Source organism: Penicillium pulvis (assembly GCF_028828015.1).
Source record: "Penicillium pulvis strain IBT 33274 chromosome Unknown scaffold_8_segment0_segment0, whole genome shotgun sequence".
In the NCBI taxonomy this organism is placed as follows: Eukaryota; Fungi; Ascomycota; class Eurotiomycetes; order Eurotiales; family Aspergillaceae; genus Penicillium; species Penicillium pulvis.
This window is the reverse complement of record NW_026643080.1, coordinates 3,622,189-3,644,853: the sequence shown is the minus strand read 5'-3', so window position 1 is coordinate 3,644,853 and position 22,665 is coordinate 3,622,189. Positions and strand designations below refer to the sequence as shown.

The 22,665-nt window shown below is 49.0% G+C and overlaps 9 protein-coding genes across 9 annotated transcripts; 5 read left to right on the top strand and 4 right to left on the bottom strand.

Moving 5' to 3' along the window:
- Positions 1 to 2,445: 2,445 nt before the first annotated feature.
- Positions 2,446 to 5,444, top strand: N7503_010788 (translation initiation factor 2; the record flags this gene model as incomplete). The annotated part of the gene is made up of 3 exons (XM_057070334.1): positions 2,446 to 2,469; positions 2,525 to 5,222; positions 5,285 to 5,444. 3 exons carry the CDS (start codon positions 2,446 to 2,448, stop codon positions 5,434 to 5,436), a joined length of 2,874 nt encoding a protein of 957 aa, XP_056916945.1. The 3' UTR covers positions 5,437 to 5,444.
- Positions 5,445 to 5,698: 254 nt separating this feature from the next.
- On the bottom strand, positions 5,699 to 6,577 carry N7503_010787 (HNH endonuclease; the record flags this gene model as incomplete). The annotated part of the gene is made up of 2 exons (XM_057070333.1): positions 6,350 to 6,577; positions 5,699 to 6,277 (listed from the first exon to the last, which is right to left on the bottom strand). The coding sequence occupies exons 1-2, from the start codon at positions 6,539 to 6,541 to the stop codon at positions 5,699 to 5,701; spliced, it is 771 nt and encodes a 256-aa protein (XP_056916944.1). The 5' UTR covers positions 6,542 to 6,577.
- Positions 6,578 to 6,736: 159 nt separating this feature from the next.
- Positions 6,737 to 7,508, top strand: N7503_010786 (haloacid dehalogenase, type II; the record flags this gene model as incomplete). The annotated part of the gene is made up of 2 exons (XM_057070332.1): positions 6,737 to 6,899; positions 6,955 to 7,508. The coding sequence occupies 2 exons, from the start codon at positions 6,737 to 6,739 to the stop codon at positions 7,506 to 7,508; spliced, it is 717 nt and encodes a 238-aa protein (XP_056916943.1).
- Positions 7,509 to 7,966: 458 nt separating this feature from the next.
- On the top strand, positions 7,967 to 8,926 carry N7503_010785 (EI24 domain-containing protein; the record flags this gene model as incomplete). Its single annotated transcript, XM_057070331.1, has 3 exons — positions 7,967 to 8,058; positions 8,117 to 8,694; positions 8,752 to 8,926. The coding sequence occupies exons 1-3, from the start codon at positions 8,005 to 8,007 to the stop codon at positions 8,924 to 8,926; spliced, it is 807 nt and encodes a 268-aa protein (XP_056916942.1). The 5' UTR covers positions 7,967 to 8,004.
- Positions 8,927 to 9,569: 643 nt separating this feature from the next.
- On the top strand, positions 9,570 to 11,821 carry N7503_010784 (uncharacterized protein; the record flags this gene model as incomplete). Its single annotated transcript, XM_057070330.1, has 3 exons — positions 9,570 to 9,662; positions 9,715 to 11,379; positions 11,435 to 11,821. The coding sequence occupies exons 1-3, from the start codon at positions 9,603 to 9,605 to the stop codon at positions 11,819 to 11,821; spliced, it is 2,112 nt and encodes a 703-aa protein (XP_056916941.1). The 5' UTR covers positions 9,570 to 9,602.
- Positions 11,822 to 12,164: 343 nt separating this feature from the next.
- N7503_010783 (uncharacterized protein) lies at positions 12,165 to 14,417 on the bottom strand (the record flags this gene model as incomplete). Its single annotated transcript, XM_057070329.1, has 2 exons — positions 12,165 to 12,547; positions 12,599 to 14,417. 2 exons carry the CDS (start codon positions 14,415 to 14,417, stop codon positions 12,165 to 12,167), a joined length of 2,202 nt encoding a protein of 733 aa, XP_056916940.1.
- An 812-nt stretch (positions 14,418 to 15,229) lies between these two features.
- Positions 15,230 to 17,576, bottom strand: N7503_010782 (neutral/alkaline ceramidase; the record flags this gene model as incomplete). The annotated part of the gene is made up of 2 exons (XM_057070328.1): positions 15,230 to 17,315; positions 17,368 to 17,576. 2 exons carry the CDS (start codon positions 17,574 to 17,576, stop codon positions 15,230 to 15,232), a joined length of 2,295 nt encoding a protein of 764 aa, XP_056916939.1.
- A 698-nt stretch (positions 17,577 to 18,274) lies between these two features.
- Positions 18,275 to 18,980, top strand: N7503_010781 (pre-mRNA-splicing factor SPF27 family protein; the record flags this gene model as incomplete). The annotated part of the gene is made up of 2 exons (XM_057070327.1): positions 18,275 to 18,311; positions 18,367 to 18,980. 2 exons carry the CDS (start codon positions 18,275 to 18,277, stop codon positions 18,978 to 18,980), a joined length of 651 nt encoding a protein of 216 aa, XP_056916938.1.
- Positions 18,981 to 19,635: 655 nt separating this feature from the next.
- Positions 19,636 to 21,293, bottom strand: N7503_010780 (putative 3-beta hydroxysteroid dehydrogenase/isomerase family protein; the record flags this gene model as incomplete). The annotated part of the gene is made up of 3 exons (XM_057070326.1): positions 19,636 to 20,221; positions 20,299 to 20,944; positions 21,065 to 21,293. 3 exons carry the CDS (start codon positions 21,291 to 21,293, stop codon positions 19,636 to 19,638), a joined length of 1,461 nt encoding a protein of 486 aa, XP_056916937.1.
- Between the last annotated feature and the right edge of the window lie 1,372 nt (positions 21,294 to 22,665).

Sequence of the window (22,665 nt, the reverse complement as noted above, 5' to 3'; positions counted from 1 at the left end):
TACCACAGTATTGAACACTGACGGTTCGCGTAAACATCGCAGTTAGCATGGATATTATTGTTCTGAACAGGACTGATAATGGTGACCCCAATGCAGTACCACACGTTGGCTTGTATGATTCAGTCGGGCTCTTATCAGATCGAGAAGGAAAGTACAATATGAAGATACAATCATTTTTTGGCAACATTGAAAGAGTATACATAAATGTGTTCCGTAAAATTTGGGAACAAAGGCTGTAGAATAAACCCTGGGGGTCCTGATAGTGGGTACGGTGACCGGCGGTTGCACGGTGGATGCAATTCACAAAACATGGAGTTCAAGGACAAACAACACAATAGAGCATGTCTGAGAGTATTTGATCAAGAACATTTAAGTCAAGGGGCCCAAAGAGGAAGTCACAGCAGCCAAAGTTTGAGTGGGGCCAAGATGTATTATCGAGCCTGGGGGTGATTTTATTCGGGAGCTTGATGCCAGGGGCCACTAACAAAACATCTCATGTGGGGGTTAGCAAGTGAATCCAAGGTACAGGCTCTTTTCCTGCTTTCTCATTGGTTGTGATTTCCCAACCTGAGAAACAAGCGAGTTTTCTGGGGTACAAGTACCTCCATTTTCTCCCCAGATCAAGTTTCTTCTTCCTTCCTCAACTCTCCACTTGCCTCTTCTCCACATTGCTTTGGACCTTGATCATTTTTTTCCCCTTGTTGATCATGCCTCATCCAATATCTTGTTGTGTCTCTCGTATTTCATCAACATGCTACCTCATCATTTCTTCATGAGTTTAATCATCACCACAACAACATCATCTTTGTTTCCAATTGTTCTTCCATCTTCCATCAACGTGTTCTCTCACCCTTGCTTGATGACTTCCATTCATCATGACCATGACATCCATCCATCCATACAACTCGACAACATGCTGATCCATCTTATTTTGAGGATTTCATCATTCCTTTTTCTGAACTTCATCCATCAATACAACATGCTGGTCCAGCCACCCTTTACGGTCTCATACTGCTGTCTTGGTCCAAGTATTCTCTGGACAGGCGTGGTGTGCCTCAGCTAAAACCCACAACCACTAAGCTGGATGTCAGGACAAATTCAGTCAATACTTGGCCATGGCACGTCAGCCCAACAACTTCTCAACTTTCAACCTTGACAACTTCGACCTTCTGTCTTGATTCAAGTCTTCCTTGAAGGGCGTCACTCAGCTACACACCACAACTCCATGAGCTGAGTGTCAGGGCAAATTCAATCAAGAACTGGTCATGGCATACCAACCAATGACAACACTCACCAAGCAATACAACATACATCCAAACTTCGCACATCTCCGACCTTCCATCTTGATCCAAGTCTTCTTTGAAGGGCATCACTCAACTGCAATTCATGAAAACAAACCACTAAGCTGAGTGTCAGGTCAAATTTAAAGAAGACTTGATATGATACATCAACGCAACAACATTCATCTATTCAAACTTCGCACAAATTCGACGTTCCCGTCGTGATCCAAGTCTTCCTTGAAGGGCATCACTCAGCTATGAACCATAAAACACAAACAAATCCAGCTAAGCGTCGGGGCCAAAACCAACTAAGACTTGGATATGACACACCAAACCAATACCAACGCCCATCCATTCCTCCAACCAACCAACCTCCATAACTTCATTTTTGCCTGGTTCAGGTCTTCGCTGAAGGGCATCACTTAGCTACAAACACAACCCAAGCTGATTGTCAGGTCAAATTCAGTCAAGACTTGCATCATGACAGAGCCATTCCTTCGGGCCAAGTCTTCACTGGAAAGAATCTCTTGTCTTGTCTTCTAATCTGTTTCTTTATTGTTTGTTTTGTTCTGGAGCTACCTGATCAACCGTGACAAAAGTAATCTGAATATTTATAAGTTCTTCTTAACTGACTCAACGCTCTAAGTCCTGCATTGTTCATAGAAGCAACTAAAGCATTGTAAATTCAACATATACTATAACTTCGTTCTTCCCGCTCCTGGTCAGCTTGTCTTCTATAACAGCAACTTTAGAATCATGACAACACTGGAGGCTCATGGGCTCGCCTGGCCTATCCTAAGTCCAGGAGACTTCCAAGGTACACGACAATCTAATTTGCTTCATGCTTGTGCAATGAGGATTTGGCAATATATAAATGTAGTCAGGTCATGCCGTTTGCCATAAGCGATAAGTTGCATCCATATTGTCGCATCCGAGTAAATTGGATACGTAAGCCTACATAATCAAAGTGTCATTATGCAAAATAAGTGGCTTAGTACGCAGCACTTGCAATAATGTAAATCAGTCCGCGCGTGAACTTGAAGTATGTCGTCGTGGTTCCATTCAGCCAATCACATCGGGTGGGTTTACTTTTGAACTTACATAAGCGACCGCAGTCAGTTCTGCATTCGACAATTGCTAAACAGTAGAGCAGTCAAGACCAGCAATGCATAGGCGAGCGGTCACAAGGGTGAGTTGATCTGGGAAATAACAGAAAATTACTCAAATACTGACATTGCATTTAGCTTTCACGCCGCGTCGAGCTTTCTTCGACCAGCGTAACGGCCCCAACCCCGACCTTCTCCTCTCAGCGGAGCTTTCGTTCCTCTGCATCCCATCGAAACTCGGAATCCGGAGATAAACCAAACGACGGAAGTTCTCCAGCCCCTCCTAAGCCGGCAGCTTTTACACCTAAGTTCGGCGCGCCCAAGCCTGGTGCCACAAAGTTCGGCGCTCCAAAATTTGGAAGCAAATGGGGCCCTGGAACATCGCAAGCGACGGGCCTGAGTGCCGCGGAGCAGGCATTGCGCGACTCTCTGGTCGCTAAAAGCAAGCCACCACCTCCTCCAGCGCCACCCGCACAGGAGCGTGAGCGCTCATCCCAGCCTCTACGGAATCAAAGATGGGCTAATCGCCCCAACACGGATTCGCCCGCCAAAGAGAATCCTCGCGGTCTACAGCACCGACAGCGGCGTAACGATAACCAGGAACCCTCGGGGCAACGGAACAACTGGAATAAGGAAGCTCCAAGACATCGAAACGACCGGGAGAGGAAACCGCGGCAAGGGAGCACGGTGACACGGAGTCCGACTGACTGGGACTGTCCAAGTTGTCAACGCCTTGTCTTCCAGAAATACTCGATTTGTCCTTTCTGTCAGACATCGCGGCCAGGATTGCCATCAGGGCAAGCACGGCCATCGCGCGACAATGCGGAGTCTGCCAAGTTCAGGAACCTGGGCCGCTCGTTCCTGGCGGAATCTGAAGAGGCCACACCGAAAAAGAAGGCTACAGAAGCTAAGACTAAGGAACCTACAGCCAAGGCCGAGAAGAAAGTCGACCAATGGTCCTGGGATATGTCTGCCCTGGAGAAGCTAGAAGTGGGTGAGGTGGAGGAAGATGTACCGCAGGACGCGAAAAAGTCTAAGCGACGTGATGGAGGGAAGCAGCGAGGATCCGAGTCCGCGGAATTTGAGGCTGAGGAACGTGAACAGCGGCGCGAGGCACGCAAACGCAAGAAGCAAAAGGAAGCGAAGAAGGCAGAGGCGCGCGCCGCTCCTCAGCCTTTGTACCTCCCTGAATTCATTAGCGTCAATAACTTGGCCGACGTCATTGGCGTCCGACCTAGTCAGTTTATTGCCCGCATGGAGGAGATGGGCTTCGAGGATGTCGAATACAACCATGTGCTGGATGCTGAGACTGCTGGACTGGTCGCTGCCGAGTACAACTACGAGGCTATCTTCGATACTGGGGCCGATAATATTGAGGCTGCAGAGGTGCCAGAAGATATTTCTCACTGGCCATCTCGGCCGCCTGTGGTCACTATCATGGGCCACGTCGACCATGGAAAAACTACTATCTTGGACTGGCTGCGCAAGTCATCGGTTGCTGCGACCGAGCACGGTGGTATCACCCAGCACATCGGTGCCTTCTCTGTGCCAATGCCTTCTGGAAAATTGATTACTTTCTTGGACACTCCTGGACATTCGGCATTCTTGGAGATGCGTCGTCGTGGTGCCGATGTCACTGACATTGTGGTTCTGGTGGTGGCCGCTGATGATAGTGTGAAGCCGCAGACCATTGAAGCCATCAAGCACGCAACACAGGCCAACGTTCCCATCATTGTTGCCATGAGCAAGATTGACAAAGAGGGCCGCAACCCTGATCGAGTGAAGCAGGATTTGTCAGTCCACGGTGTCCACGTGGAAGATTATGGTGGTGATGTTCAAGCTATCGGGGTCAGTGGCAAGACTGGTGAGGGTATGCTTGAGCTCGAGGAGGCAATTGGCGCGCTCTCGGAGATGCTTGACCATCGGGCTGAAAAGACCGGCAACGTCGAGGGATGGGTTCTCGAGGCTTCGACCAAGAGCTACGGCCGAGTTGCATCAGCTCTTATCCGTCGTGGTACGCTGCGGCCAGGCGATGTCATCGTTGCCGGCAACACCTGGGCTCGCGTGCGCACTTTGCGCAACGAGGCTGGCTTGACCGTTAGTGAAGCTACGCCAGGAATGCCTGTCGAGATTGACGGCTGGAGGGACCAGCCTGCTGCTGGTTCTGAGATTCTGCAGACACCCACCGAACAGAAGGCCAAGGATGTTGTGGAGTATCGCCTAGAACAGGTTGGCACCGAGAAGCTTGGCCAGGATATGGTTGCCATCAACGAGGCACGACGAGAGCTCTCCGAAAAGCGCAGACTTGAGGAGCAGTCTGAGTCGGATGACGTTACCAAGGCTGTTGCAGAACCGACTGGCCCGAAGGCGATTAATTTCATTATCAAAGCCGATGTCGATGGTTCTGCAGAGGCAGTCATGAACTCCCTGGCTGCCATTGGCAATAACGAAGTCTATGCCAATATTCTTCGCTCGGCAGTTGGTCCTGTAACAGAATTTGACGTCGAACACGCTGCCGCTGCTAAGGGACGGGTCATTTCTTTCAACATGCCCATTGATCCCAACATGATGCGCATGGCGGAGCAAGATGGTGTACGGATTATGGACCACAACATCATCTATAAACTCATCGACGACGTCAAGGCTGACCTTAGTCAACACCTGGCTCCCATCATTACCCAACGTGTGACCGGCGAAGCTGAGATCGGCCAAATCTTCGAAATTACCATCAAGGGACGTGAGAAGATGTCTATTGCGGGTTGTCGTGTGCGTAACGGCACCGTCAACAAAGCCCGCAAGGTCAGAGTTCTCCGCGGTGATGAGACTATTTACGATGGTAAGAGCATACTCATCCTGTATACGCTTTCCCCAAAACTCGACTTTGCTAACTTGCTTTAGGAACGATGACCTCGCTCAAGAACGTCAAGAAGGACGTTACCGAGATGCGCAAAGACACCGAATGTGGTATCGGATTCGAAGGCTGGTCTGATTTTGCCGTTGGCGATCACATCCAGTGTTACGAGGAGATCCACGAAAAGCGCTACCTTTAAAGATCACCTGTGATCTGTACGCAAATGTATTTCTAGATTTCATTTTGTCACAGCTGGGGTCTTTTACCCCCGTGTCATGTACAATATCTCCATTTTTCGACATGGCTTGCATCTGGGTCAGGCGTTTTACCATTGGATATAACCCGGCAATGCAGATATTGTCAATGCATGTATCATACTCCAATCCCAAATACAATATACCAGCCCGGCAATCATAGATGCACCTTGTCTACAAGATAGGATCTAGATCTGAGTATTCTTATTATGTCGCTTTCCACCTCACCCTACCGACCCAATTCGCCCAATCCCTCACATCTTCCCTCTCCATAATTCTCTCAACAGTGAACCACTCCCTCGCCAACTCCTCGTTCCCTGCCATCCGATGCACAAAGCTATGACAGGCCCTACAAAGCCAAGCAACGCTATTCAACATCCATTCATCATGCCACCCCTTCTTCAAAACCTTAGCGTGCACACCCCGCGGGATTAGATGGTGATACGACAACGGGATCCAGTCCCGCTCGCAGATCTCACATGCATCTGTCTTGGTCGATGACCACGCTGGCGGCCCAGTCGTCACGCTGCTAATATATTCCGACAGAACCGGGGATATGAAGTCGGGGAAATCGGCCGAGTCGGGTATGAGTCCGTAGACGGATAATGAGTCTGTGACATCGACGGGTGTGACTATGCATATCGAGTCGAGGACTGCGCGATCGAGAGGTATATCTTTATCAAGGGGGATGTACTTCTTCGCCAGATCCGCATCATGTTGGATTCCGGCGAAGGAAAGTGTCTTTAGATCTTCAGGGAAGGAGTCGAAGGTTTCGGAGGCGATGAACTAAATATGCAAGCGATTAGGTTTCCAATGCTTTGTTACCCCCATGTTGCGAGTTCTTGTGCAGATTCATACGTCAATAAACTCAGCCAACTCCTCTGGATTTGCTCGTTCAGAAGATACGACCTCGGTCTTGGTGACGGTCACCTCTTTACGTCCATTGCGCTTGACTTTCGTCCTGCGTTTAGACGTTGGTTTCTCAGAGCGCGCGACAATAGCACTCGAGAGACATTCTCGGAAGATTCTGTAGTTTTCATGCGATGTCATTGGTATATTGAGCTCATGTTCTTGAGTTCTCCGAATTGGCGGGGAGTTGGAGAAGTTTGAACCCCGCGGAATCGTGCGAAAGATTGACATCATCCGGGTCCCTCACGCCCCACTTCACACCAGTATATATCTGCTGAATATCCATAATTTACGCTCAAGCGCTCCTCTGGTCATTAACATCTCCCTACAGTCGCCATGTCGGACAAAATCATCATAGCTTTTGATATGTATGGCACATTGTTGTCTACAGACTCCATTGTTAAACAGCTGGATACACATGTTGGTGCTCAAGCCTCGTCTATCTCCACCCTTTGGCGCCGATATCAGCTTGAATATACATGGAGATTGAATAGCATGCGTAAGTCGCAGCAGCTCGCAACTATCTGCTAGTGACACAGCTAACAACAATTCAGATAAATACGAGGATTTCTCAACGGTTACCCGTAACTCGCTGCGCCAAGCATTAGCTGAGCATGATCAACAGCTACCAGACTCCGACCTCGACACTTTGTTGGAAGCATATGACAGCCTATATACATTCCCGGATGTAGGTCCGACGCTAAACCGAATCGCAAATGATCCGACGCTTCAAGCAGTAATATTCTCGAATGGCACGAAAAACATGATGTCAAACTCAGTCCTGCACTCCCCAGACTTATCCCAGCACGCCAGTGAATTCCAAGACCTGGTCACTGTAGACGATGCAAAGGTGTATAAGCCTGCACCTGCCAGCTATCAGCATTGCGCTCGCATGGTCGGCAAGCAGCCTTCTCAGATGAATGAAATATGGTTGATCAGCTGCAACGCGTGGGATATTGTCGGGGCGCGCAGTGCTGGGTTGAATGCGATTTGGATCGATCGAGCTGGCAAAGGCTGGCAGGATGCTGCTCTTCCGGGAGTTAAGCCGACTGCGATTGTCCATAGTCTGGAGCATATTATTAGGGAGATCAAAGGCCGACAGGAATAAGAGGGTCTGTCTTCGGTTCACACGAGGCCAGGCATCGAGTGCACAATCGATAATGGGCAGTGAAGCTCGGTCTATATTTATCACATTTTCATACGGAAGGTCATGTTCAAAGTTCATAAAAAATTTTTCATTTTCATTCATATATTCATAACAACACCAAGAGGACTTGGAAAAAAGGGATGTACCGCTGAATAGTATTTCCAGATGCTCCACGTAGAAAGAAGCATACGGGGTAAGCCAGCAGAGTCAGTCTTTCCTCCCATTTCCCCTCGAGGAACCCATTGCAAGGTGGATTCTAGAGTGAATAGGGAGGATTTTAGTTTTATGTGAGGAAGAAAAGGAAAAGCGCCCAGAGAAAAAAAACTTGCCTAAAATAGTCGGCGATGACTAAGCCAACACGTGATCCCTTATCGATAACAGGAAAATTGGAGAACTGAAGCTGTTGCCTTTCGGTCTCCATAAGCGACAGCATCATTTTCACAACCGACCTTGGGCCATGTCATCACGAACGTGGGATCCAACTCGGGCAGCGTGGCTGTACCCACTTCGGGTATGAAAGCCAAATTTCGCTGCAATAGTCTCCCTAGATACTGACCTTGCTTTACTAGGGCATCCATTACTTTGCGACACACCGCTTCCTCTGGCCCTTATTCAAGGCACGACTTGTGCCTATCGTGCTCCTCTCGAGCTTTGTCTACTTCCTTCTCTTTTTCTTCACCTACCTCCCACAAGTGGCCTTCTTGGCTATCTTCCAAGGAGCTGGATCGTGGGTGAGCGGTGCATTCCTGGTGCTGGGCGAAGGGGCCGCGATTGTGGCTGCATTGTTCGAGGCGTTCTTCGTCGATGAAACATTGGTGGATGTGTTTGATTCCGTCCTGGTGAATGAAGGCCAGGAGCAGCTTGTGCTCGCTTCGCGGGTGATTTATCCCGAGGCCGGTGATCCGACCAGCCGTCTCGGCACACCGACGACTAGCGCCGTTTATGCGCCCTTCTCTTTGCGGCAGATCGTCGAATTCATCGTTTTGTTGCCGCTCAATTTTATCCCGGTTGCTGGAACGCCCATGTTCCTGATCCTCACCGGATATCGCGCTGGACCGTTCCACCATTGGCGGTATTTCCAGCTCCTGGATTTCACTAAACAGGAGCGGAAAGCTAGTGTGAGTCGGCGGCAACTGCAGTATACTACGTATGTTTGTTACTTCCGTTCTGACTTTATTCTCGTCGCAAAACTAACAAGTCTTAGCTTTGGAACCGTTGCTTTGATCCTGCAACTCATCCCTCCCTTCTCCATGCTCTTTTTGATAACTACCGCGGCTGGTGCTGCGCTGTGGGCATCTGAGCTGGAGCAGAAACGACAAATTGCTAGCCAGCGGCCCACACGGCTGGGTGATGCCTATCAAGATGATTTCACGGTTTAATAATGTGGCATGAATAGTGGGCCCTACGGCCTCGTAGTAATGGGTTGCTTCCCATACTCCTTGTCGCGTACTGAATGTGGACCCACCCCGACATCCTCACGACCAAATAATATATCATTTCATGCCAACTACCTCATTAATAGATAAATATTTCCTTGGATGTCTGTACTCCGTGCCAATAATCGCATGGACCCTTGTTAAGCTTTCCCCGGATTACCTGCACGTGACTATCCCCATCCGAGGCCCGGTCAACACTACCGCAATTCCCTTCCGAACGGGTTTGCGCCGATGCGCTTAACACTTATGCGAAAGAGAAGGCGCTTGCCTAACTTCACCCCACCGGCAGGAAAATCTACCCCCCTAGGGCGGTCATCCCTGAAAACCTGCAAAGTTGGGATTGTGCGAGTCAATTAGTTCCTCTTGGGAGTGAAGTGCCCAGAAAAGCGCTACATTAGTCACTCGTAGTACGACCAAAAGTCCCGAACCAGTTCACGGAGTGGCACAGCACGACTTCGCACAATTGCTCCACGCGACCTGCCCCAGGAAGTGGGCCGTTCAAGGGTTCCCCGCAGGGTCTGCATGTACCGAACCTTTTGTATCGACAAAGCTTATGCAACTTCACATATGATCATGACCTGAATCTCACTGCATGGTGGGCTAAGCCAGTTTCTTACGGATGGACCCTAAAACCAGGCTGCGCAAGGCCTGCGATGCCTGCAGCATCCGCAAGGTGAAGGTTTGTCTTTTCCTCCCCGGGAATCTGTCTGCCGGTGTACTAATTTTATAAGTGTGATGCCAGCGGCCCTCCTTGTCGGAGCTGTGCTAGCTTGGAAATACCATGTACATATGAGCGGCCAAGTAGACGCCGTGGGCCTCCAAATCGGCATGCGGAGGCTTTAAAAAGGCAGAAGCTAGAGGTCCCACCTGATGCTTCACCGGCTAGCCTGAGTGACATCCCGCTTGTAACTACTCCGCAAGCTTCTACATACCGGCCCCCTCCGGAGACACCGCCGTCATCTGTTCCAACCTCGGCGGAAGCTATCTGTTCCTTGCATACAGTGCAGCTACTCCTTGATGATTTCTTTACATACATTCACCCTCTGGTTCCAATCCCACATGAACCTACTTTTCGAGCTGCTTTTGAGCGCCGAGAAGATACTACCAGTGGAACATTCTTGGCTCTTATCGCTTCCATGATTGGTTTCCTTGTCGCCTCCTTCCCCCGGCGACCAAAATTGAGACTCAACACTGAAGCCGAGCGCTTCGCGTTCCCGAACTCGATCGCTCTGGTGAAACGGTGCCATGATGTTGCCATCCAAGCTCGAGGTACTGGATACCTCGATAGAAATGCAACAGTTTACGACGCTGCTATCAGTTATTTCCTTGGTGTCTGTGCTGGTTACGTATACAGCATGCGCCGGTGCCGCATTTACTTAGCTGAATGCCGCAGTATGCTACAGGTTTATGACCTCTGCCGCTCTCCTACCAATCACACTCCTATCTCTAACAACCTCCCAACCATATCGGCAATGAGTGCACCCAGTCCGATATCAGCCACGTCGGGGTTGTCTCCACGGTTGTCTCACGATCATTCTTCGCCGAGTTTAACGAACAACAAAACCGTCGATCTGATCACACAAGAACTTGGTCGTCGTCTCTTCTATGTCTCCTTAGTTGGCTATCAATCTCTGCTTCAGCTTGGCTCCTCCGATATCAAGATGCATGTACCCCCGGAAACTCCCACGGAACGCTACCCTCCATTTCCACTCGAAGTCGATGATGAGTTTATTTTCCCGGACCATGTCAATCCGCAACCCACAGGCCGGGTTTCGCGTTTAGCTGGCTTTAATGCAAACGTCCGGGTATACAGGTCATACAATGCCCTTCTGGCCTGGGAGACTGCTTTTGGTAGCGGACAGATTTTTAATTGGGAGCACCAGCGCTCAAGTCTCTGGGATTGTCTTCAAAAAGCTAAATCTGCGCTCTCAGATGTTCCTGTTGAGCTCTCGGTTTTTCACCCAAAACAAGCTTCTATGTTTGCTGGAATAGGTCAAGATGGCTCAGTGTTTAATTACCCTGATGACCATATCAACCAAGAACGACGGGCAATCCAGTATGAAATCCAGAAAGCGAACATTTACGCCAGTCAACTGTCAACTCGCTCGTGGTTGGTCGAGAAATACTGGAACCTATTCGAGACGTATACCAAATTTGGAAACCCAGCCAAGTCCCTAATTTTCAACCCACCGCAAACCAATGCCGAAAACTCCGTGGGTTTACAATCCGAAGCTACTGGAGAACCCTTGGAATCGACGCCCCGCACAGTCGGAAATGCACAGGCCGACTATATTGGTCGCATGATGGCCCAGGAGCGGAAGCTAGTGATAAAAGACCTATTCGTTCTCTTGCGAACGGTCAATGAAATCAACATGGAGCCAAACGGTGCCAGTATCGTATGTCCTCCTGCTCTTCCTATATCCCACTATGATCAACACTAACGCCCAACAGACTAGCAAAATTCGTCAAGTGGCATCGACCCTCCTCAATATACCCCGCTACCCAACATCTAATTCATCCAACCACACCGTACCAACCGCAGACCCATCTACACAGTCACCAGTGGACTCACCATCAGGTCTCCATGGCCTCACAGCCGCAGAAGCAGAGTCCTATCTCCACGCTTTCATTGATACCCTCATTCGGCTTGAAGGCCGTTCCTCTGCTACGACGGACCCCGGTAGTACTGCTGAGGATCTCAGTCCGCGAGCGAATGGCCGTGCGATGAGTTATCTGAGCGATTATGAAAGAGATCAAGAAGAACTAAGCCAGTGGGCTAGTTTAAAGGAGTATCAGCAAAAGTTTGCTGAGGCTGGAAGTCATTTCTTTGAACTGTGACCAGTCGAAGTCTATTAATGGATATGTTCGCTGTATTTACATATTCATAAGAGCCCGAAGTCATAACCTTTTAGCGCTTTTCATGTGGACATACGTAAAGTTAAAAACAACTGCAGTCTCGAAAAACATTTCTCTGGTATAGCAACGATCTAAAAGGCTTGTGACGTCGGCAATTGAGTTTTCAATTCAGGTTGCTATTGAGACGAAAAAAGCACAATCAATACATAACGAAAGTTACATTTTGAAGCGAAGGAAATGTCTTCATGATCTCTTTCTTCATCCAATGACATACTGGCAGAAATCATAACAACGTAATCTCGCGTAACCTTCTGGCTCGTTGTGGCTACGCCTTCGTCACCGTGGTAGTCACCGTAGCGGTAGCCTCGGTCACAGTCACAGTCTTCGTTGTGGTGACAACCACTGGTGTCACGGGGACAACAGCTAAGCCGCTACCTGAGCTGGCTGTCTCTGTCTTCATTTCGGTTTTTGTCTCGATTTCGGTGGCTGTAACTATGGTTGTTGACGTCAACACCGCTGTAGAAGTATGTGTAGCCATAGATGTGTGCGTGATTGTGGCTGTGGCTGTATGCATGGTCGTGGATGTCACCACGGCTGTAGAGGTATGCATCACCGTAGATGAAAGCACAGCTGTAGATGTCACTACATGTGTGGAAGTATGGATAGCCGCAGGAGTTTGCACAGACTCGGTGTTTTCGGGCGTGGTAGCTGCAATTCATGAATAAGTAGATGTAGGGATATCTGTAGGAGTGAACGTACTTTTCTCAGATGATATGATAACTGTTGTCGGGGTCTCAATTACAGTTTGCTCGGATACAGCTGTCGAAGAAGTGGAACTCTCCCCCACTGTCGACGTTTCCAAAGGCAGTATTGTTTCCATGATAACCACAGTTATAGGGGACGCGGTGACAGTACTCGCGGACTCGGTATCGGTGACTGTGACTGGGGTTTCAGTCTCAGTAACTGTATGCCCGGGCTGTGTGATTGTAACCATTGCTGTTCTGGTTGCGTGGACCACGATGGTTGTTTCTGAGTCTTCGGTTGCCCCTGATGCATCGGTTATGGAAGATGTGGCCTTCGACGTTGGTGAAGATACTTGAGCTTCTATTGGCGTTATAGATAGCGATGAGCTATCTAAAGACGTGCTAAAGAGTGCAGCGGAGGAGGCAGTAGCTATGCCTGTAGAGTACGGTGTCGTTTGACCGTAAGAGACCCATTCGATCATGCTGTCTGTTATGTAGTACACAGAGGCAGTTGATTTCGATATTTCGGTTTGCGATGAGGTTGGTGTCTCGGTGGACGTGGTTTCGGGCAGTATTGATGCTTTGGACACTGTCGAACTTTCGTACGATGTTGGAGTTTCGGACGAGGTCGGCGTTCTAGTGCGCGTAGGTATTTCGGACAGTGTTGCTGTCTTGAACGGCGTGGATGATTTGGACGATACCAATGCTTTAGAGGAGGTTGACGTGCCAGAAGGAGAGGTCATTATTTTAGTGACCGTTACTGTTCTGGAGGTCTTCGACGACTCAAATGGTGTCAATATTGCAGTCACTTCAGACGGCGTCGTGGTGGCAGTAGTAGCATTCCACCAAATAGTAGTTGTGGTGGTCCAGCAACCATCACAATCATCAGTAGCTCTCGTGGACGCCTTGGCTCTGACTGAAGTTTTGTGATTAAGTACACTGTAAGAAGACTCTCCGGACGAGACGTCTGTTGCTTTTCCCGATTCTGTATTTGCAGTGGATATGCCCATAGTTGGAGATGATCTTGCACTTGAAGACGTCTTGTCTGAAAGTGGAGAAGATGCTATATCTGAACTCGAATGTGCCTTGTCCGAAGAGAAGGTCATAGTATGATATAACATGGAAGACGAGATTGGAGTTGAAAAAGTCGTCTTGTCTGCAGTTGGAGAGGATGTTTCCTCCGGAGAGAAAGTCGAAGCATGGGATGCAACAAAGGATGAAGTAGACGGCACAACCTCTTTGTGTATCGGAGAAACACTTTTGGAGGTACTCTTACTGACGTTCGATGAATAAAAGATACTCGCTGTGCTTTGAGCTGAGCTGATTGTCTCAGCTGGAGCTGTACTATCTCCCGACGTGGATGCGTAAACCATAACCGGGGTCATCACTTGATCGGTATTGGCCGATATTGGCGTTGAGGATACAGCAGTAGACACGGTATCCTCAATCGAAAACAAGGGGGAGGTAGACGATGAGCTTTTCGATTCACGTGCCGAGGTGGTTGTAACTTCAATCGTGAGCATAGACGTAGTAGACGGCGTCACAGACTCACTCGTAGGCTCGATATTCTGCTCCTCAGCGGGCGTTACAGAGATAGATGTCGGGATAGTAGATGACTTGGTCTTCTCCGCCGAAAGGGCCCAAGAAGGGGTAACAGGATTGATGGTCAGCTCCTCCTCATCGCGGGCACCCAAGTTGTTGATCCCCGCAGCCAAAGCCGCCTCAGCCGGAGATACATTATACAGATGGTGATCAAGGACGGCAGAACGAGTGATCGGACCAGCCGAGCAAGTCCAAGCCATAAGCAATAAGAAAAATAAGCGAATGAACAGCATGTTGCCGTTGATCTGCACTGAAATTAACTGCAAGCTCAGCTCAGAGAGAGACTGGAGTAATCCAGAAGACAAATTTGGAGCGCGACAGAGTAGAATCTGGCACCAAATGGATATCCGAGTCAACAAAAACTCTTTCGGGTGGACAAAAAGCTCAAGTATCTGGCAAAGAAGGGCATGGCAGATCCAGGGTCTTCCCAGGATCAATGATGGCGGCGCATGGCTGTCAGACTATCACAATGAATGAGGGGCTTGGCACAAGTGATACCTGCGTTTATAGAAAGAAATTTAACACTAGGAAAAACAAAAGAATGAAGCAAAGTCAGACGGAAAGAGTGTGTGGAGGGGAAAAGTAGAATGAAGACTCATTCGAGGCGTTGGGCTAGTATGCATAATAATTCGTTTTGGCCGGGGGCATGGTGCAGTCTCCATCGTTTGAAAGACCAGGTCTAGCTAGTACATCTAATCTCAAGTTACCACTAACAGGGGGTATATTATAAGACGGGTCCAGTTTCACCAGAAAGAACGGAGTAGCCCAAGGCGCGCGACAAAGCGGTTTTGTTGCAGGAACCGCCCTGTCTGCAGCTTTGAGTGCTGTGGTTGGCTGCTAGTGGGATCCACATTTCGTCTGCAACTCGTGACGGGTATTTTCATTGGTAGACGAGAACTAAATAAAGTCATGCTGGAGATTAAATGCAAAACTAACTACTAAGTCATCAAGAATAAGGCTAAAATATTAATCAGTCCCCATAGACCTCGTTTCACGTACGCCACAGGGTACTCGGTTGACCCTATGAAGAATCCGACGAGTCTTCTTACGAAGACGCCACTGTAAAGGATCCCCCAATGCCCTCAAAGGGTGAAATATTCCCAAGGACATCCTTTGAGTCCCCGTAATAGTGCATACGATAGGTTCCAGCCTGTAAAGCATTCGGGCTATCCACACTGTAATAACTGTCCTCGATCGTCCACTGGATCGTGACATCGCTGTATCCAAGAACACTACTGGTTCGCTCCCACAAGAAGAGGAGGTTCCAGTCACGGTCGTCTCGCACCACCTCCCAGTCGCCAGAGCTCGAGTTGTAAATTTCAACTGCTGCATATGTTGATTCTTGGTGAAGGTCATTCCGAGGATTGGCGCCAACAAAGGTCGTGTTAACGACATCGCCAGGTCCATAAGTCCTGCTGCTGGGATTCGTAATAACATCCCCGAAGGACTTTCCAAAAGGAGCATTGTCATAAACCACACCTGTGATGAAGCTAAGGGAGTTGTTGGTATTGACAGGTGGGCTAGGGCCTGCGCCGATGGCCGGGAGATTCGCAATATCGTCGGCGCTGCCGAGGTACGGCAGGTATGTTAGAGTGAGATTGATGTAGGCTGCAAGCGCATTCGGACCATACAGGGTTGATGCTCCTTCGTATCTTTGTACGCGGTATTCCTCTTCTGTCGCAACGTAGTGGGCATAGCTGTTAGACGGTGCCCCTAGAACGACCTGAGGATCAGAGATACCCAGCGTGTCTCGGGCACCCTTGTGAATAGCTTCCTTCCAGCGACGGCCCGACATAGTCGTAGCTTCACTAGCCGAGATAATGAGAAACAGCTGCCCCACTCGGAGAACCTGAATGTCTACAATGTCTGGGGCCCAAGCGTACGGCAATGTGAGGGTTCCAACATCTAGGAGAATGTCTTTCGCTCCTTGACATCTTACCTGTTCCGCACTAGGCTGGTGAATGAATGCCCGAGCAACGAGCCAGAGTGGGTTTCCAGTGGCTGGGCTACTCGAATTTTGAGTAAAATCAAATGCTCCCGGGCCATCTGTGGTTCCAGCAGCGAATGAATACCCCAGCGCCGCGGGGCATGTAGTCAGATTGCTGCCATTAAACGGAGACGGGAAGGAGTAACCATTTAGATCCTTGAATACATGGAAAGATCTGACACCCGAGCTACCGGTAATGATTGTGGCGTTGGAACTCATCTGCTCGTAGAGTGATTTGGCCGCCGAGTATTGGCGCCGGCCGATTTCGAAACAACTCTTGGCGCCGTTATCCTTGACTCGGAAGAAAGGGCCCCTGCCGTGGCAGGCCTCATTTGTGCCACCGCAGGTACTGTCTTCATATGTGCACATCTCCTCAGAGCCATCCTCGCACCAGGCACCCAAGACGTTGGGACTGGTATCTCCGACGTTGGACTGGGAAAATCCAATGACCACATCATCTGCGAATCTATTGTCTCCATCGATGCTGCGCTCGAAGAGATAGGCCGCCACACCTTTATTGTCCCCGGTGACCAAGGTGTTATTGTTATACATGGATGTTCCGTGAACGGGGAACCATGTCAAAATTGCAGTGGTCTTATTATCAGAGTCCCGGTCGAAGCGAAGCAGGGTCATTGTTTTGTCCACATTGGCCGAATAGCGAGCCTTTTCTTCATCGGGGTTTTGATCATATGAGTATGGACTACGGTTGATATTGGCATCTTCAAGATCAATGGACCCAAAGGATAGACGCCCTGTGGTAAGGCTTGCATGCGCACGTTGAATGGACAAGACCGTGCCGTCGACAATCGCCTGGTAGCTCTGCTTATCGAATCCTTTGGTCGGGATTTGAGGCAGTAAGTAGTTCATCCATGCTCCAGGTCCAGAATGGGAGTGAGTGCCCGTCAGCGCTAGATTGTGCGCGCCATATCGTGCATAGTCACTCCCAAGCGCTGCAAGCCCCTGCAAGACTCCATCTCGTACAGCAGTGTCACCTGCAAGAGTATCGAGAACCAGATAGATGAAGGTATCCTCGGGAGTCTTTGGGTCTGCAAATATAAAAGCACGTGAATATATCCGCTGACGAAGACCCGTTCCCAGTTGATCTAGGCTAGCATAGCCATTGAAATCAACCTCGACTACTGGACTGGTTGCTTGTCAAAAATTGGACTCATTAAAGAGGTATAAAGGGACCATACCCAGTCACATCGGCCTTTCCGGCACCCACCAGAAACAGGTTATCAGCTGCTGCCGCAGCACTCGTTCTGCTCTTCCATCTGTTGAAGTTTCGAGTAAAGCTGGATTCGGGGATTTGCTCAGTATGTTGCACCATTCCCAGCAGTTGTAGAAAGACCAGAAGGATCAATGTGATCGCAGCAAAAACTGCGCTCAGTCGGAGATTGATCATATTGCGTACGAGGTGAGCAAGATGGATACCGGGGCGCACCCTGGACAAGACAGGGCCCCGAGCAAGGGATCACGCGAATATTTAAGTACAGTTCAGAGTGGGCGATATTTCCATGACTAGAAAGGACGCCAGTGAAGATCTTTCAGCTCGACAGGGGAAGCATTTCAAGAGGGTCGTATCGACTTAAGCGATGTGTGATAGACAAGGAACCTGCAGCTGCAGGACTGTGATCGTCATCTACCTTCTCCGAACCTAAACGGGAAACGACATTCCTTCCCCGCACGGAGTTGGATATGAGCCCGAATTTCAATACAATATATTCACATGTCCAAGTCGTTTAAATAGTAAATCAATTAATCAAGGTTCAACCGAGTCAGGTTTTCGGGGACCTGGATCAGCGGTAACTCGTCAGGGTCTTGCAGCTGTTCCAAAATAGCATCATCAGGGTTACATCATGATGCGCCTGAAATAAGAACTATCATTCGATAGACAGCTCGGGCCCTGGACTGTACATAGCTCTACATTGGATTTAGCTGTAGCTGAGGTGCCAATAACAAAGATCAAAAGAGATCGTGTTGCTGATTCGTCAATATCTCCAGGATCACATGATTAGGTATCCACACCGCTTTCCGCTGCAATTGCTCCATCAAAGATCTTGAAGATTAATCTCCAAGTCTCCACTGCCAACACATTTCAACATGCCTCTCATTAATGAATCCCACGACTCTTTACCTTGTACGCATTCCTCCCACAAAAGAATTTTGCAGTGCTGATACTAATTGCCTTACAGACGTCGACGCTGAGCCATCGGCCGCCGCGTATCAAAGAGCCCAGCAGCTCATCAACGCCGAAGTATCCTCAGAACACACCTCAACTACCCACCCCTCAATCCCACCAGCTCCTGAATCGAAATTCTCCCCTCTCATTCAACAAGAACTTGAGCGCAAAGCGACCGGCGCGCCTCTCACAGGTGGAATCGACCTGACCCGCTACGAAGCACCCGAGCCCCCAGTTCGCGCCGCAGCCGGTGAAAGCCCCAAGCTAGATGAATGGCGCCAAGCGCTGCAAAGCGCGTACAAATCAAGTTCGCATCTTTCTAAGCGCCACGAGAATTTGACTTTGCTCGATGAGAATGGCAAGAACGCGTGGTTGATCGGCAACTCGCAGCTCGAATATATTCTTGGCGGTCTTGAAAAGGAGCTTGCTGAGACGAAGGAGAGCTCGGAGGAGGTGAATAAGCAGCGGAAACTTGCTCAAGAGGCTAGGTACGGAGAGCTGTCAAGCCTGGAGGAGACTTGGAAGCGGGGCGTTGGAGCTATTCTCGATGTGGAGTTGGCGTCTGAAGGCATTCGGCAGCAGATTTTGGAGCATCGGAGACAGGCCGCGCAGCAGCAGTCGCGCTAAATCATCGTCTACGATCTTCTCTTTCTTGTGCGATTGAAACACTTCAAAAGGTCCTTTCATTCTTGGGGTTGCACGTGCAAGATCCCTTTGAGATTTCTTCCTCGATTACATTGCGGATTTCTCTTTCGAAGTGTTGGCAGGCCACTTGATGGTAAGCAAGCTTTACAGCCAGTGAAAGTCTCTGATCTGCTGGTCTTCTTGCTCCTTCCCTTCCTGCAAGGAATACTTCACGGGTCTGCTGCCAACCATTTTTCGCTTTGCAAGTGTCGCAGGTACGACACGTTCTCACAAATTTTCAGACACCATGTTGGCCTGCGTCGGGTACAGATAAATCGGCGTCCTGAAGTCTTGACAAGGCCAAAGAAACTTGGAAGGAATGGCGCAACATAATGTTCTTAACCAAACCAAGATTAAATCTAGGATGCATTATATTCTAGATCTTAAATCAAGCCCTGCAGGGCCTTGAGCAACAAAGCTTTTATTAATTAAATACAAGCTCTCTTGCATTCTCTTCAGAATCCATAGCCCATGCTGGATATAATTAACATGAAAAAAAGAATCAATAACAACCAAATGCATACAATGTCCTACGCTAACTTATGCTAGATTAGTATTAAAGACAACACAAGAACCCCCAAGCATACTCATAAGCCCATCAAATCTTTCCCGGCGCCACAAGATTAACATCAACTCCATTCTCCGTAACCCGCACCGGTCCAATTTTCTCCTCAACAACAACACCATTAGCAACAGCATTCTTGTTCCAGTGCAAAACCTCCTTGCACATGCCATCCAACGTAGTCAGCGGCGGGTTATAACCCAAACCACCCTCCTCAGGCGACTTCTTCGCCCGCGAATCATCGGCAAAAACACAAGTATCCGAAATGGCAAACAGCGAAGGCTGAACCTGCGCCAAATCACCCGTAATCTTCGGCAAAAGCCAGGACAAGTACTTGAATTGCACAAAGGAGTATGCCTCAATGACGTACGCAAGAAGGAATAGGTAGATAGGCTGAACAATTGGGAAAGCGATTGGCGTCTTAGCAAGTGTGACCAACAACGTGTATACATCGCTGAACGAGATAGCCGGGTTGGGATCCGTAACGATGAAAGCCTGGCCACCAATATTGGGTAGCTGAGATCCGGGCTTGCTTTGCTCGACTAGACGTTGCTCGTATAGAAGATGGGCAATTGAGACGTTTTCGGCGTTGACGAAGCTTTGGATGATGGGGTGTAACCAGCTGAAGAGTATGTCAGTATGCATATCCACAGTATTTCAATCAAAGTCGAATGAATTAGTAGATCAATTGGTACTCACGTCGGGCTTCCACCAGTACGCAGGTAAACACCGGTAATGGTCATCGCAACATCACTTCCAATACCATAAATACCATTCGCAGGCCGAATACATCCAGTCCGGAAGTTAGACGACAAATTATCCTCTGACCGCACAAGTCGTTCAGCCTCGACCTTGGTAACGGCATAATTTCCGAAAAACTCATCATGCCGCTGTGGCAACGGTGCATCATCGTTCCAAACCTGTGTCACACGCTTCGGGAGCTTTTCCCAAGGCGCGATCCAGAAGTCTGGTCGGTGGAGACCCACTGAGCCGGAGGATGTGGAGATAAAGCATGAAGTGCCGTTTTCTTTCGCGGCATTCACCACGTTCCGTGTTCCTTCGACGTTGACGTTGCTGCAAAGTGGCAGGAAAACCTCCAGGCGGTCTTGAGGACGAATGATTGCTGCCGTGTGGAAGACGGTCAGAGGAAGGCCAGCGACAGAATTGGGCCATGGTTGCTCAAAAGCTGTGTCGACGCTAAGTTTGTCGGTGATGTTTGTTTTCACATGTGTCACCCCGAGATCTAGAACCTCTTTTGTTGGGGCGTGGAGGTCTAGAATGCGGATTGCGGATGGGTCTTCGCCGCGGGATAGTAAGTGTTGGACGATCCAGCCTCCGACAAGACCTGAGTGGATGTTAGTTTAAATGTCTTGGATTAAGGTTTGGTCTTTGGTTCTGTTTGCTTTTCTCCGTGTTCATGGAGAAAAGGAGAATCTCCAGGCTTGCGTCATTGGGAGGAGCTTACCGGATCCACCCACGACAACATAACGGCGGGTCTGTTTTGGTGGGAGGCTTTTGGTCACATCGACAGGAGACTCGCTGGCCTTTTCATAGGCAGCCTTGACTTCTTCGATAGTCCAGCGATGAGGAGAAAGGTGGAGAGCTTCCTCTGGTGTTCTCTTCATGGCGGTGTTGACATGGCGCAAGTATAGACCTGCCAAGCCTAGTGCGGCGGGCACAAGTATGTAAGTCATCCTGAAACTGGAGGTTGGAGTAAGGATGCAGGTAGAGTATTCCCCTCTGGCGGAAGACCCTATTACAACGTGAGACTTAGGAGCTTAGGCCGTCTAGAACTCAAAGTTGTTTTATCTATTCTCCGGGGCTTTGTTGCCGGCGTTTGGAGAAATCATACAGCAGAGTGTGTGAAAGGATAGAAAACATCATTAGGGAGACAACATATGAATATATTGGAATTCTGATTCAAATTTTTAGCTATAAGACCCAGATTAGGAACAAGCACCGTTGTAATCTGTCTTTTCTGGCAGGTCGCTTAGAGCTTGGACGGCTCGGTTAGATTTAAACGAGAGCCACCACATGGGCACGCGCCATGGTTGGGTCGTGCGTCGTGTCTCAGCATCGAATCAGGAAGGGCATGGCGAGGTTTTGTTCCTAGTTTCTGAGGCATCCAAGAAAATTCCCCGATTTCCCCGAAGTTTCGAAATCCTTTTCTTGTCTCGCTTCCGGGTAGGCCCACCTTTAAACGACTGCTGCGCTCCTGCAGAAGTAGCGTACATTCCGTCTCTCGCGGAACAAGTTCCGTCCATCAGGCACGTTTTTTACTTTCACATCAGGATGCGCAATTGTTGTCGGCATCGATCGTCTCGGGCCTGGACATCGGCATCTGCCGCCCTATTTGATATTGTTCGGGATGTTCACTTAGCCGAGATTCTTATTCCCGATCGCAGTTAAGCTGTCACGGAGTACACATATCATGGTATACTTGATGGAGTTGGCCGGGGGTATATGATATATCAATGGAGGCTCGCAGAAAAATTCCGATCCACCTATGCTTAATATGACCTGTCAACTAAAACGACACGCTTTTGTTGACCCATTTAGACGTGAGTGCAGCATAGGATTGCGTACTATCTCGGCAAACCGGCACTAGGTAAATCCCGACATTTTGTCCACACCGTTCGGAGCAGATAGGGGCATTACCACTTCATGAAGGTGTTTACCCACGGGGAAGTTTTTCTGGAGTGGATCTGGAGAGCCGTTACTCGGAATTATGAACGGAATCTACAAGGTTATCTTCATATCATACCACCCTCGGAACTTCAACATACATGGATGATGTGATTCTGCCCCCAAACACCCTTTCCGAGATCCGTACTTTTAATCACGTTTGGCATCTGTTTGGGCTCTAGTCACAGAAATTAGGCTTATCAATGGCCCTGGCCCCACCTAGTCATTGCAAAAATTTCTAGTTCAGATTAAATAGAAATAACCGTTCCTACCCGCTCTTCTTTATCTTCATTTGAGTTTTGACTCAGTAATCCCCAGTTTGCGATACATAGCAACTGGTAGTCCCCATATCCAACCTTGGAACTGGCATTTCTTCTCAAA